This window comes from Nuphar pumila, chromosome 16, assembly GCF_984573655.1.
Source record: "Nuphar pumila chromosome 16, dmNupPumi1.hap1.1, whole genome shotgun sequence".
Lineage (NCBI taxonomy): Eukaryota > Viridiplantae > Streptophyta > Magnoliopsida > Nymphaeales > Nymphaeaceae > Nuphar > Nuphar pumila.
Genome location: NC_143264.1, coordinates 62,344,861 through 62,360,000, shown reverse-complemented (window position 1 = coordinate 62,360,000; position 15,140 = coordinate 62,344,861). Strand labels below are relative to the sequence as shown.

Sequence of the window (15,140 nt, the reverse complement as noted above, 5' to 3'; positions counted from 1 at the left end):
GGCTATTTGGGCTGATTTAACAACCTTGTCGATGCTCATCCATCCATCCATCCATCCCAAATCTGTTTAATCGGTTTTGCTAAGTGAAACCAGATCCAAATGCTAATTGGACTCATAGTTGGCTAGTTGTCTGTAAGATGTGTTTTCACATTTTAGTTTGAATCCAAATCCGAATCCTAATCCAACTTAAAGTGAAACAACATCCAGCCCAATCGTATGTATAGGTCAGATCTATTAGGGCATATAATCTAACTAGATTTGTGTTCGGTACAAGCTTTATGCAGTTTGAGTCCAATCTGATATCCGACGAGATATACCCGAATCCGATCCGAGTACATCCCTAGTCTGTCGAGCAGCCATCAGAAACTCTTACCAAACGTCGAAGGGTCAATAAAATTAGGGCGTGGGTCCCACGTTTAGGACGTGGAGGATCTCTATACGGCGTTGAGAGAGAGAGAGTCTCTCTCTGATGATCGAAGTTGAACCAAGAAAGGCTGACAGACACAACGATAATTAGTAACAAAACCAAGAGAGACAGAGAGAGAGAGGGTTTAAAAGCAGCCCTAACTCCGCCCTTTCGTCCCCACATTTACACGACAAAAGCTCTGCTCCCACTTTTCGTTATCCTCTCTCTCTCTCTCCAAACCGGCGCGAAAACTACTTCCGAATTTCAAAGGGTCCTCCCTTCTCGTTCCCAGGTACCTAAATCTTCTCCATTTCCCTCCCTTTTCCTCTTGACCCCCCCCCGATCCGTTGTCCACCACCAGAATTTTTCCCGAGGGAAAACTGTTTGGTTTCCCCTTTTCTGGGAATTTCGGGTGATGGGTGTCGCTGAGAACGTATTGGTTGGCGTTTTTTGGGTTATTGCAAGAGTCCTCTCTATTTTTTTCGTCAAAATGGACGATGGGTGCTCGTTTTTTTGGGTTGTATTTAGGGGAGATGGTGGTGCAGATTTTTTGGTTCCTTTTAATGCGTTTTCTTTTGTTGGTAACTTGGTATTTCGTGTTTCTATGGAGGGTGGGTCGTTTTCCGTAGTAACGACGTCTTATTACTGTGGCGGTCTCGATTGGGTCTTAAGCGTGACGATAGTGGTTTGATCTTATGCGTTGTTCTTCGTTTGTTTTGGATTCTTAGATACTCCGTCTTGTCTAAATTTTCATTTTCTTAGCCATGGTCGTGAGGGATGAACGCGGTTGGTTAGCATCGGCGTGAAATTGTTGGAAGCGAGAAGCGTTGATTTCCATCGCACTTCAGCTGGGGAATGGTGTTCTAGCGCGCTTGTTTGGTGCTTTTTTATGAATTTGGGGGGATTAGCGTTGAATGTTGGAAACCAATATGGCAATTATTAAACCCGAGGTATGTGCGTGCGCATGCTCCAAAAGTGTGTGTTTGTTATTGTTCATTATGTAATTGCAGTAATGCATTACAATTTGATTGTTAACGTTGATGATGGTACTACTATTCCATGATTGCTATTCTTGGGTGGCGTAATTGTGTTCTCTCAAGTAGTTTATGGTTGTTACAAAACTAACACCGATGTGTTCATGAGTATACATATTTGATGAATTATGAAACATTTACAGGGTGACAATTTTCATTAGTCAATCATAGCATGGTGTTTTACTATTATTTGTTCTTTGTGGTGTATGTGCTGTTTTTTATTATCATTAGCCATGCAGCAGTTTGTGTTTAGGATTTCATCAAATGTGGTTTATAAATTGAGAAATGGTTTTCCGACTCTATGATTCTTGACAGTCTATGAAATCGTTTATCTGGCTGCAAACAGCCGATGGATCAATCCAGCAAGTTGAGGAAGAGGTCGCTATGTTTTGCCCCATGATATGCCGAGAAATAACCCAAACAGGCATGGGGTCGAGCAAAAACTTTGCAATCACACTCCCTCCTCAGGTCAATCCTGCCATCTTGAGCTTGATACTTGATTACTGCCGCTTCCATCAGGTTCCTGGACGCTCAAACAAGGTCTGAACCGCCTGATGTCCCTGTGTGTCTCTGCGTTGTCTTTCATATGGGACTTGCGTATCCATTTTCAGCGAGCTTTCTGCCTATGCATATGCTTGTGAAATTTCATCCTGAAGGTTATCTTTCATTCTTTCTAGGAACGGAAATCATTTGATGAGAAATTCATACGAATGGACACAAAGAGGTTATGCGAGCTAACATCTGCAGCTGACAGCCTTCAATTGAAACCGTTGGTTGACTTGACTAGCCGTGCACTAGCTCGAATGATTGAAGGGAAGACACCAGAGGAGATAAGAGAGACGTTTCATTTACCAGATGATCTCACAGAGGTGACTGTTTTGTTGAAGAATGTACTTCTTTGTATTGTGTGTTTCCATTCATCTTATCAGATAGGTCTATTTTCAGGAGGAAAAACTGGAGCCTTTGAGAAATACAGCTGACGATCCACGCATTCGACTATTAAATAGGCTATATGCAAGAAAGAGGAAAGAACTTAAGGAGAAAGAAAAATTGAAGGCGAGTTGGTCCAACTTGCATCTGTGGTTTTTTAGCCTGCCTGTAAAAAATCTTAAGTGGATCTTTGATAAACATTTTTGTGGTGCTTGGTTTTTAAAACATTACATTGGTTTCACACTTGTATGGAGTCAATAATAGAGCAGCTTCTTTCATGTGATGCTTCTCGTTGGGTTAAAGTTTATCATTGTTCTCTGATCATATATTTATTGCATTATGTGGATGGGAAGATGAACAACTTTTTTGTGAAATATATTGACATGCTTCTGATTGTTCTGTTCAAAAGCATATTGTTATTAAGAGCCATATACATATATGTTTACTTTCTGATGCATTTTGGTTTAGAAACTGGGAATAAATGGGTTTCTGTGTTTTGCAGAATGTTGAAGTTGAGGAACATGTGGATGAAAGATCATTAGATGACCTTCTATCTTTTATTAATGGAGGAGACGGAGGTATGCACCGTTTGGTTTTATATTTTTTTTTGTGCCTTTTTTTACTGGGTATATTATGCTGTGGTTGTTTTATTGGAAGCCATTTTTTTAAGGTTGATCATTATTTGCTTATTAGCACTTATTTATGAATGCCTACAATCACAATTGGTAATTTAAAATCATTAGTGTGATACCTGGCTTTCACGTTGGAAGGCACATTTGTTTTGTTATTTAATTTCAACTATTTATAAATCTAATGCACAAATAAACCTTAAATCATAGAAAGTATTAAGTATTATTGTGGAACAAATATAAGATAATAACTGATATTATCAAAATATTGTGGCATTTCTTTTATTTTGCTTAAGTTTTTGTGCACCTATTTACCTTCAGATTTTTCACTCTAAGATCCTTCGGAGATATATCTCACACTCCAGACATCTGGGAAACATATTTTTAGTTTAACTAGAATTTTCTTTTTCATCTTTTGGGTGAAGGATCCTTCATGGACATTATTGTGAAATAAATGCTGGATTTTGCTACTCTATAGGAGCTTATGGAATGACTGTTACCGTAGTCACCTCTAGAAGTACTAGAATAAACCTATCCATGCTGATGATATGTAATTGTAGAACCCATTACAAATCAGGGTATATGTGGTAGGAGTTTCAATTATTGTGTCATTTCTCCTCTTTTTCTTGGTTCTATTTAATTTTTCCTCAAATGGGCTTCCCTTGTAAAACCTATTCAAAATGTTTTATTCATTAATTCACTTTTATGTAGTAGGTATTACCTTATTCACATTCAATTGAACCCATGATCTTGAAGGATTACTACAAGTTCACAACTCTTTGTTGTATGTCATTAGGATCATGTTAGCTGCTGCTTGTTTTCTATAAGATGTTTGTACGTAGATAGAGAGGGAGGGAAGGAGTAAGTCTATCGATTTTATCTGATCCAGAAAACGTTGAGACATTGTGTTAGTTTATTTGTGTTTTCTATGAAAGATATGAATGATAGATATACTGGGAGAGGGATACATAACTTATCTGATTGAGACACCATTAAGTTATCATCTTAAGCTTATCTCCGTTTTCTGTATTATGTTTCCTAGTTCTTCAATAAGATGAAGCAAGTTGGATATGGTCCATTTGGGTCTAAGTGGATACCAGAATAAATGCACCATCTAATCCTTCTAGAATTTGAATCTATCTAAATCCAACCTGTGTAATAAAACATACTGCTTATCTTTTTGACTGAATCAATGAAAAAAAAGGGAGTTGCTTATGTCACTAGTTGTCTTGTTGCTCATATTGATATTGGTTAATTGATACTCCTAGTCCACCTGACCATGATAGTAGGGATGTTTTTTGTTCTACAAATGTGTGTGTGCACACTAAATTCCAGATATTGATGGTATTGTTCGTTTTATTTTATAGCTCTTCTAAACTTTGGAACAATGGAACTTGATTAATAAGTGAATATATTTAATTAATTTAATCGAGGAACTTGTGATTAGCTTGATAAACTTGATTGTTCATGTTAGTTTTAGTAGAAGAATAAAGATATCTGTTATGTAGATTATGTGACTATGAAGCTAAATATGCAAATTATTTTCTAGGCTGTAGGTTATGAGCAACAAAAAATATACTAATATGATATATATATATATTGTACTATACCTGATGGGTGTACAATATATACCAACTCCCCATGTGCATATGTATGTCTTCGTGTTTATGATATGTGTGTGTGCACTATGCACATCTCTCTATGTGTATTCATGCATGCTTAATTGTCATAACGTTTTTCCCAAATTTGTGAATTTTTCCTCAAATTCTTTTTCTCTTAATACTTTCGCACTTGGTTTCATAAGTTGATCAGTGAACTGGATATAGTACAAAGCATCTTTGGACATTTAAGTCACCACATTTTTTTTTTTGATATCTTTTTCATGAAAGGGAGTACCTAATCATGAAACTAGGTAAGGAGATCTAATATTTGGCATTGGATCCTAGTAAAAATAAAAATGCAGAAGTGTTGACGAGAAAGCTGTCAATCTAGGGGAAGGGTTCTTTTGGTTCCTAATAGTTAAAACAACAAAAGGATTGAAGACCTGCATGAGATCCAACTTATCATTTGATCCATATGTTCATTCTCTTAACGAAAACTGGTGTTGCAAAAGTCATAATGTATTGTATGATACATTAAGATGCAATAGCTTTTTTAGGCAAAGCACTGTGCACCCTGTATTAGTATTGTATCATATAATGCACCCCAATACAGTGTATATGATGCGGTATCAATATTGTCAGAATTTGTTTTTTCTAGCAGCTTAGTTTTTATTTTCAAAGAAGTTGTGGCCAGTTAAACACACCATACCTCATTTTGCCCCTATTAGATGCACATTCTAGGGTTTCCAAGTGTTTTTTTTTTGGGGGTTTTCCTAGGGGGTTCTTCCTCCATTTTATCTCTAGAGCTTGATTCGATGCCAAAAAGGGGTGGATTTGCAACCATTAAGGCCAAGGAAGTACCCTCTACCCTTTTCAACATTGTTCTAGATTTTGAGGTAATAAATTGTTGGTGATTCCTTGTCTTTTGCTTAGATGCACATGGTTTTGGTGTAGATATGGTCTCAAATGATACAACTTGGCAATGAAGAACCCAAATCAAGCAAGGGGACAGATTAAACATTCAACATAAATTTTTCTGTAATGTTAAGGTTTAAAGTATAACCTCATGACAATCTTTTATCACCACTTACCTGTTTTTTCGTGGTTTTGTAGTCCTTCAGCTTGTGTTGGTAATTTGTACTCTTTGTTGGTTGTTTTGATGAATGTGGATGTTCAACTGGCATCTCCTTCCAATCTAATATTTTAAGGTTGAAAAAAAAAACATTGCTTAGTGTCATGTTTATTTGTCATTTATCTTATGTTCTTGATTTGATGATGAATGGTCCAGAATCTTTCTTCATTGCAGTTATTATTTTTTCTGGAAAATTTCAAAAGCACACCAGCGTTTTGGTGATAGTAAAAAAACACCCAAGTTTTGGAAAATGTGAAAATGTATCCAATTATTTTCCCTGTTAAAATAAATTTGTCATGCTAATTTGGGTTATCTTTAAATCAAGTTGAGTTAATACCTCAAATTTATTAATTCACCCTTCTCTCTCTCTATCTCTATGAAGCCAACTTCCTTTTTCAACTATCCACCAAAAGGGTTTGGGCTGGTGGGAGGCGGAATAAACTCTGGTGGTGTTGGAGATGACAGTGTATGGTGCATGGTCTGGTGTGCAGCAATAATAGCAGTGGTGCAGTGGCAGTGGGTGACGAGAAGGATTGCTGCTGGCGGTGGTGGTGGTCAAAGAAGAGAAAAAAGGTGGTGGTGGTGGTGGTATCAGCAATAAGAAACGTTATGAGTGGTGCTGGTGGTTGTGGGGAAATGGATGTAGCGGCAGCAAAAAAAATGGGAAAGGTTAAAAGGTTAAGAGTGGCGGTGGTGGTAGTTCAGGGAGAGAGAGAAGGGATGGGGTGGGGTAAAATGGTAATTTTAATATAGATTAATGACAAATTACTCTGGATGGTGTTGGTTAACCATGAAAAAAACCAAGTGTTTCCATAACATTTTGGAAAACTTAGGTGTTTTTTTATTATTGCCAAAAAGTTGGTGTGTTTTTTGAAAATTTCCGTATTTTTCTTATTGTTATGTGTTTATACATGCGTGCATGTATCAATTTCTGTTCGCCTCTTTTCCAAACATTGTGAAGTTTGCATGACCATATTTTGACTGCATGACATGTAAAATATATAATCTGATTTTAGCATGTCAATTTTTTTATCATAGCTCATCTAAAATTTTCTTAATAGGGATGAATTCATCTCTTGGTTTGTTGATAGAATTCACAATGTCCTTGAGGTGGTTGCTGCAGGATTTAGCTTCACACAACCATCCTTAGGTCTTTCAAATTTTGATTAAGCTCATTTTCGCTACAGTAGAAGCTCAGTCCATAAAGAATTTGTTCAAATTTCCATTAAGCACATTTTGGATATAGTTGAAGTTCCATCCATAAGAATTTATTCCTCGATTTTGTTTTTTGATTCATGACCATATCTTATGGCAAACCCAGATTCCAAGGCAGTCCCACCTGCGAAACAAAAAAAGAAAAATAGGAGAAGGAAAGAACTGCCGAAAGCTCATGCTTCCAGCAATGGGAAGGAAAACCACAAGGTTGTTCATTTTATTGGTGGTCTTCTGTTTAAAGGCTTGTCATTCGTACTAGATTTCTGGTCATTGCTAAGGATTGACTTTATTATTGGTCTATGTGCACCAGGAAACTGGATCTCTTTCTACTGAAAACAATAATAATGAAGTTGTTGATGGTCTCTTGGTGCCCACTCATGCGGTAAACCTAGAAGATGCTTGTGATGGCAAGTTCTCACCTAAGGTGGACTTTGATGATGATGTTGATGATGGCCTGGACCCCATAATGAAGGAAAAACTTGACCGGTGAGTTGAATTTTAAGTGAGGGAATGTCATTTATGCCAATTCTATTTCCTGTGCTGTCCATTGTTTTCTTTTACTCTAAGGCTCTGTTTGGGAGCACTGCATAGGAGCTCGCCGGAACTGTGTTGTGGAATCCACGGCTCTCAAACTTGATTGGGACCAGTGAAATCGTCAAAACATGGAATAAGGTGGATTTTGGCTGTTAAATTGTAAACTATATATATATATATATATATATATATATATATAGAGAGAGAGAGAGAGAGAGAGAGAGAGAGAGAGAGAGAGAGAGAGAGAGAGAGAGATTTTATATATATATATATATATATATATATATATATAAATATATAAAAAGGGTAAACCCGATAAGGGTAAATCTGTCCTTTCACATTTTATGCATATTCATCTTTTTGAATATGATTGTAATTTATTTATTTTTGCTTTTATGTTTTTTCTTTTTTATGTCTAGCCTTGGGGGGCCCACATCATAGACGTTGGCCCCCTCCAACGGTCACAAATGTAATCGTTGGAGGGGCTCTAACGTCTATGAGTGGAGCCCCTCCAAGGCCTCTCTCATGTTATAAATAAGGGTGAACCCCTTTGTATTTTTCTTAAGCTTGGAGCAAACACTCTCTCTTCTTTAATAAAGATTCTATATTATTTTTATGCCTCTGTGCATTTGTGATTTATTGTATGTGTTGTGCCTTTGTGCACACTTGTTCCAAGTGTTCTTGTGCCTTTGTGCACACTTCACACATTAAGAACTTAGTGTTCTTGTGCATATAGTCTCTTTGGGGACATTTTTACATGGTATCAGAGCTTGGTCTCTAAAAGAATTGCTCGTGCATTACCTCATTGCGGTGGTTGCCTTGAAAAGCGTGCTCATACTTCTTTCATTTTGGCGTGGAGAGCTACATCTCATTTCTAGTGAAGCACACCACATCAAGTAAGCTTAAAAGACCCGTTGTGGTAAGTACTTCTACTCTTCTTGTCTTTTTTCTCTTAAGCTTCTCAATGGTGGAAAAAGATTCTTGTTTTTCCCTTGGTTTCAAATTCAATGGGTCAAACTATCATGTTTAGGCCGGCAATATGGAGACTCACATCTAGGGAAAGGGTCTTTGGGGTTACATCCAAGGAACGATCCCGAAGCCCGAACAAAAAATCACTATAGTGAAAAAGGGGGAAATAAAAGTTCTTGATGAAGAGGAAAGGACAAAAGCATGTGAAGATTATTGCAAAAACATGAAGAATGAGAGATGGAAAACTATAAAATTCTCTCATAGATCTTCTCTTCCGTTGAGACTAGAATCAATGCAAATATTTTGAAATTCAAAAAAGCGTATAAGTTTTGAAATATCTTGAGTGGATGTATACATGAAGAGATCTATCCCACAAGTGCTATCTCCAAAAAAGGGCTTTGACCCTTCAACAAGGCGAATTGACCATTAGAGAGTATTTCGTCGAATTATCATCTATTTGGGATGAGCTTGCTATGCTTGAACCTAAATGGAGTGGAGAAGCCATTGAGCTTTGACACAAACAATTAGAAGAAGATCGATTTTTTAACTTTTTAAACGGGTTTAGACCCAAATTCGAACAAATAAGATCTTCTCTCTTGTCCTCTTTCACTTTTCCACTGCTTGAAGATATTCTCACTAAACTAAGTGGTGAAGAAACTCGATTGGGTATGAGTAAAACAAATCCAAGTGTTCTTGTTATGCCTCCAAACAAAGATGAAAATAAAGGAGCATATGTCGTGTCTAGACCGGAGAATAACTTGAAGACATATAAACCCTCGCATTTTAACAAGTTTTAAAATCAAGGAGCAAGATGGTGGCCAAAATAGAAGGTACCAAGGAATTGACTATAGTAAGATTATTTGTCATTTTTGCAAAGAGTCGGGTCACATTAAACCGGTTTGTCCAAAGTGAAAGAAAATAGTAGCCATGTCCACGACATTTCAACCAAATAAAGAGGAAGGACCGTCCACATCCAACAATGGATCACTATCACTAAATCAAATAATGGAAGCTCTCCAATATCTTCTCAAGGGATCTATCTCTAGAGCCGTCATGTCAACCTTCTCTCTTCCTAGTAAGATTTATTGACTTTTAGATTCGGGTGCCTCCTTTCACATGACCCCAAATATTTTTGCTCTTTTCGAATGCACAAAAAATCCATCTCCTTCTTTTGTTTCAACCGCCAATGGTGCTTCTCTTGAAATTGAAGGATTTGAAAATTTTGAAAGTAAAAAATTTTCTATTCCTAAAATTAGATTTATATTTAAGTTAAATTTAAATTTGCTTTCGGTCTCTCAATTATCGGACCATGGGTGTGATATCAAATTCTCATCAAATAAATGTTGGATACAAGATCGCCGGTCCGAGAAGTTGATTGTGGAAGGCTTTAGGAAATAAGATCTTTTCTACATGATTTTTTTTTCAAATTTTAAAACATTCTTTTTGTAACATTGTCCAACATAAAGATATAAATGTTTGGCATAAGCGACTTGGGCATCTTAATATTGTCAAGCTTTCTTATTTACATTTTGTTAAAGATTTATGTAAATATGATTTCACTTGTAATTATTGCATTCTTGTAAAAATGAAAAGCTTACCTTTTGGACAAAGAATTATGTTTACAACCCAACCTTTTGAAATTGTGCATTCGGACGTATGGGGACCGACACCCGTTGTATTATGTTATTTTTGTTGATGATTATTTTAGATTTTGTTGGATATTTTTTCTTAAGCATAAACATGAGGTCTTTGCATTGATTAAGATATATCATATCATGATTAAAAATCAATTTAATAGCAACTTAAAGATTCTTAGAACCGATTCCGAAGGAGAATATCTTTCAAATAATTTTAAAAATTATCTTGAAAATCATGGAATTGTTCATCAAAGATCTTGTCTCAAAACACCTCAACAAAATGGTCTAGACAAAAGAAAACATAGACATGTTATTGAAACAACTAGAGTTTTTCTTATTTATCAAAACATTTATAAAAGATTTTGGTTCTAGGCAGCTCTTGCATCCGTTTATCTCATAAATCGTCTTCCTTCAAAAAATTTAAATAAAATTTCTCCTTTTGAAGTTCTATATCAAAAGAAACCCGATTACAATAGGTTAAGAATCTTTGGATGCAAATGTTTTGTTCTTACCGATAAAAATGACAAACTTTTACCAAAAGCTATTCCTTGTGCATTTCTTTGATATTCCGAAACTCAAAAAGGTTTTAGATGCTATAATGTTAAGAATGATAAACTATATGTTTCTAGGAATGTGACTTTCTTAGAAAATGTTAGTGGTTTTGAAGAATGTGAATCTCATAAGGAGAAAAGAAGATGGATTACTCTTTCTTGTTTGAGTTATTATCTAGAGATGATATTTTTAGCGATGATGAACTCTTATATAATGATTTTAGTGACAACAAAAATATAGATGAAAATAACTCTTCTTATCAATCTATTGATAATTCTATAGAAGAATGAACATCTAGTGATCCCATCACCTAATTTTAGAAGTGGAATTGAAAAATATAGTCAATCTAGTGAACCTTTCTCAATAAATAATCTTCGTAGAACTGAAAGAACTAAACGAAACTCTTCTAGATTTATTTCTTATGAATTCTTATCACCTAAATATAGAACATGTTTTAGTGTTATACATATGAACCTAGAAGTTTTGAAGAAGCCAAGAAAATGATAGAGTGGATGGATGCAATGGATAATGAACTTAGAGCTCTTAAGAAAGCTAAAACTTGAGAATATCAAGATTTGCCTAAAGGAAAGAAAACAATAGGATGTAGGTGAGTTTTCAAAATCAAAACTAAAAGTGATGGGTCTCTTGAAAGATATAAAGCTCGTCTAGTTGTCAAAGAGTATAGTCTAGAATATGAGATAGACTACAATGAAACTTTTGCTCCAGTTGCGCGAATGGTTATTGTTAGGTGCCTAATTACAATCACATCAATTAAAAAATAAAACATATATCAAATGGATGTTAAAAATGCTTTCTTAAATGAAGATTTACATGAAAAAGTTTATATGGATGCTTCTCCGGGTATGGATGTGCCTAAAGTTAAAGTTTTTTGCCTACGAAAAGCTCTTTATAGTTTGAAACAAGCTCTCAAGGCTTGGTATGATCGATTTACCAATATAATGGTAGAAAATTGATTTGTCTCATGTTATACTGACACAACTTTGTTTGTCAAGAAATCTAATAAAGGTATTGCAGTTGCAATTTTGTTATTATATGTTGATCAGAGGAAATGATGCAATGAAAATCAAGAGTATCAAGTCTACTCTAATAGAAAAATTCGAAATGTCAGACTTAGGTTTTCTGACATATTTTTTGGTCATTGAAGTTGCCTATTCTCATCGGGGTTGCCTTTTATCTCAAACTAAACTTGCTTGCGAGGTCATTGATAGGTCAAACATTACAATTGACAAAACTTGTGAAACTCCTGAAATTGTAGGGACAAAGATGAATATTGATGATGGGATTCTTTTATAAGATCTTACTCCTTATAGGCAACTCGTTGGGTCACTAATGTATCTTAGCATTACCAGGTTAGATATCTCTCATGCAATGCATGTTGCAAGTCAATTGCAACGTGCCCCTACATCATTTCATATGAGTATCATTCTTCGAATTATCGTGTGAAGGGGTTCATAAATAAGGAAGTATTTCTATATTCATCTTCTGAATTGACTTTGCTGTTTATACTGACTCTGATTGGGGAGGTGACCTAAATAACCGTCACTCAACCACTGGTTTTTGTGTGTTTAGGTGAATCATTGGTTTTTTTGGAGATGTAAGAAACAACAGAAGGTGTCTTTGTCTTCTATCGAGGCTGAGTACCGAGTCGTGGCAACTACAACCATGGACATTATTTGGATTCGGCAGTTGCTAGAAGATATGGGGGTTCGTATTCAAGGGCCTACAAAGCTATGTTGTGACAACAAAAGTGTAATATATATTACCAAGAATCACACATTTCATGAGCGAACGAAGCATATCGAAATGAACTGCCATTATGTTAGAGAAGAATACCTGAAGAAAGTCATTAATCTCTCTTATGTAACATCAAAATATCAACTCGCTCATTTCTTTACTAAGACACTTTGTTCCCCAAATTTAATTTTCTTCTTAGCAAACTTTCGGTCATCACACCGCAAGTTTGAGGGGGATGTTAAATTGTAAACTACACACACACACATATATATATATATTAACGGTAAATCCGTCCTTTCACATTTTACGTATATTCATCTTTTTGAATATGATTGTGATTTATTTCTTTTTGCTTTTTTTTTGTTTTTTTCTTTTTTATGTCTAGCCTTGGGGGCCCCACATCATAGACGTTGGGCCCCTCCAACGATCACGTTGGAGCCCCTCCAAGGCCTTTCCCATGTTATAAATAGGGGTGAACCTTTTTGTATTTTTCTTCTGCTTTGAGCAAAAACTCTCTCTTCTTTAATAAAGATTCTATATTATGATTTATTGTATGTGTTGTGCCTTTGTGAACACTTGTTCCAAGTGTTCTTCTTGTGCCTTTGTGTACACTTCACACATTAAGAGCTTAGTGTTATTGTGCATATAGTCTCTTTGGAGACATTTTTACATTGACAACACCAACACCCACCTTATTTCCTCAAATCAACACCATCCTCTGGAGGTTTTTGCCAAAACCAATGCATCTCTGGTGCTTCTTCCTATGCATCCAGCGCCCTATTGAGGAGACACTGAAGTTGAATCTGATTAAAATGGAATTCAAAATGGGTTTAATATTGGGCTAAGAAGGATAACTTTCTTAGTGGCGGTGGGTTTGGTCATTGGTGGAGCTGGTGGTGATGGTGGGTGGGCTTGGAGGTGGGTCTGCTTTAGCAAGTGGTTGAGCAGGAGATTGTGGTGGGCTTAGGCAGTGGGCTTGCCGCTGTCTTAGGTAGTTGGTTTGGAGGTGGTGGTGGTGGGTTGGGTTGAGGTTCTGGTGGTGGGCTTGGAGGTGGTCTAAGTGGATGTTCTGGTGTAGGTGGTGGATCTAGCTGGTGGTTTAGTATCTAAGAGATGAAATGAAAAAAGGATCTTCCAAACACGAACTTAGATCTGCACGAGAAGGTGTCTAAAAAGACACTAAAGCATAACCCTTAAAAGGGTATAATGGGAAACAAAAAAAGAAATAAAATATTCTTTATTGATATGAAAACACCAAATGCTTAAGAAGCATTGGAATTGAAAATACAAGAGGGGATGTACCCCTTTATATACAAGTGGGAGAGGAGAGCTCTTAAGGAGCTCCCCTTTGTAGCCGTTGGACTAGTCCAACAGTTACATTATTAGTTAAGTTCCAAGTGGAACTTAACTAATAATGTAAGTCTAGTTCTATTAGAACTAGACTTTTAAAAATTAAAAATAAAATAGCAAAAAATACAGAAAAATAAGATTAAGATTTAAAATAAAATTAAGATTTAAAATAAAATTACATTAATATATATAATAATAATATGAATATTATTATTATATATATTTAATATTTTAACACTCTCCCTCAAACTTACAGTACAAAGAGCGAAAGTTTGTCCAAAAAGAAGTGAAATCTGGGAGCAACGAGAGGTTTTGTAAAGAAGTTTGCTAAATGATATTCTGAGGTAACATATGACAGATCAATTGTCCCATGTAGATATTCCTCTCTGACGTAGTGACAATCCATTTCAATATGCTTGGTGCGTTCATGAAATGTTTTGTTGCTTGCAATGTAGATCGCACTTTTGTTGTCGCATCACATACGTGAAACTTGTGTTGCTTCTGCTCCCATATCATCAAGCAAGCATCTGAGCCAAACTACTTCCATGGTCGTGGTTGCCATGACATGATATTCGGCTTCCGTGGATGAGAGAGAGAGACCATCTGTTGCTTTTTGCATCTCCACAATATCAAAGATTCACCAAAAAAGACACAAAAACTACTGATTGAGTGTCAGTTGTTAGGATCACCTCCCCAATCAGCACCAATGTATGCAATTAAATCAAGTGAGGAAGCAGAAGACAAAAGCGCCCTCTCGAAAGAGAGGTCTTGAGGTATCAGATGATACGCAAAACTGCTCCGATATGAACATATGTGGGAGCATGCTGAAACTGGCTTGTTGTGTGCACAACATGTGCTATGTCTGGTCTGATAATGGATAGATAGGAAAGAGCTCCGACTAGCTGTCAGTAAAGTGTAGGATCTTCAAGGAGTTCTCCATTGTCAATCTTCATTTTTACATTGACAACTTCTGGAGTATCTACTTTCTTATCATCGGTATTGCCAGACCTGAAAACAATATCAGAAGCAAATTTAGTTTGAGATAGTAGGTAACCCCTAGGAGAGTAAGCAACTTCAATACCTAAGAAATATCTTAATAAACCTAAATCAGTCATTTCAAAATGAGATTTAAGAAGGTTTTTGATGTTTTCAACTCCCTGTTTATCGCTTCCAGTGATGATCATATCATCCACGTATAGAAGAAGCACAATGATTCCTCCATCAGAACTCTTAATAAACAAAACAGTGTCAGTCAAGCAGAAGTGAAAACCAATATCAATCATAACATGAGTAAACCTGTCATACCACGCTTTGGGTGCTTGCTTAAGGCCATAAAGAGCTTTTTGGAGGCAAAGGACTTTACCCTTAAGAATATTGAGATCGGGAGGGGCTTCCA

General features: G+C 36.1%; 1 protein-coding gene across 1 annotated transcript in view; it reads left to right on the top strand.

The window, feature by feature from the left end:
• Positions 1-537: 537 nt before the first annotated feature.
• LOC149813340 (SKP1-like protein 21) overlaps positions 538-15,140 on the top strand; it is a 57,842-nt gene continuing 43,239 nt past the window's right edge. Inside the window, exons 1-8 of the mRNA XM_089991936.1 lie at positions 538-698; positions 1,169-1,356; positions 1,756-1,980; positions 2,118-2,309; positions 2,386-2,496; positions 2,873-2,948; positions 7,054-7,154; positions 7,258-7,433. Of these exons, the coding sequence (XP_089848062.1) occupies positions 1,321-1,356; positions 1,756-1,980; positions 2,118-2,309; positions 2,386-2,496; positions 2,873-2,948; positions 7,054-7,154; positions 7,258-7,433 (917 nt within the window). The 5' untranslated portion in view covers positions 538-698; positions 1,169-1,320. The remainder of the gene's footprint in view (positions 699-1,168; positions 1,357-1,755; positions 1,981-2,117; positions 2,310-2,385; positions 2,497-2,872; positions 2,949-7,053; positions 7,155-7,257; positions 7,434-15,140) is intronic.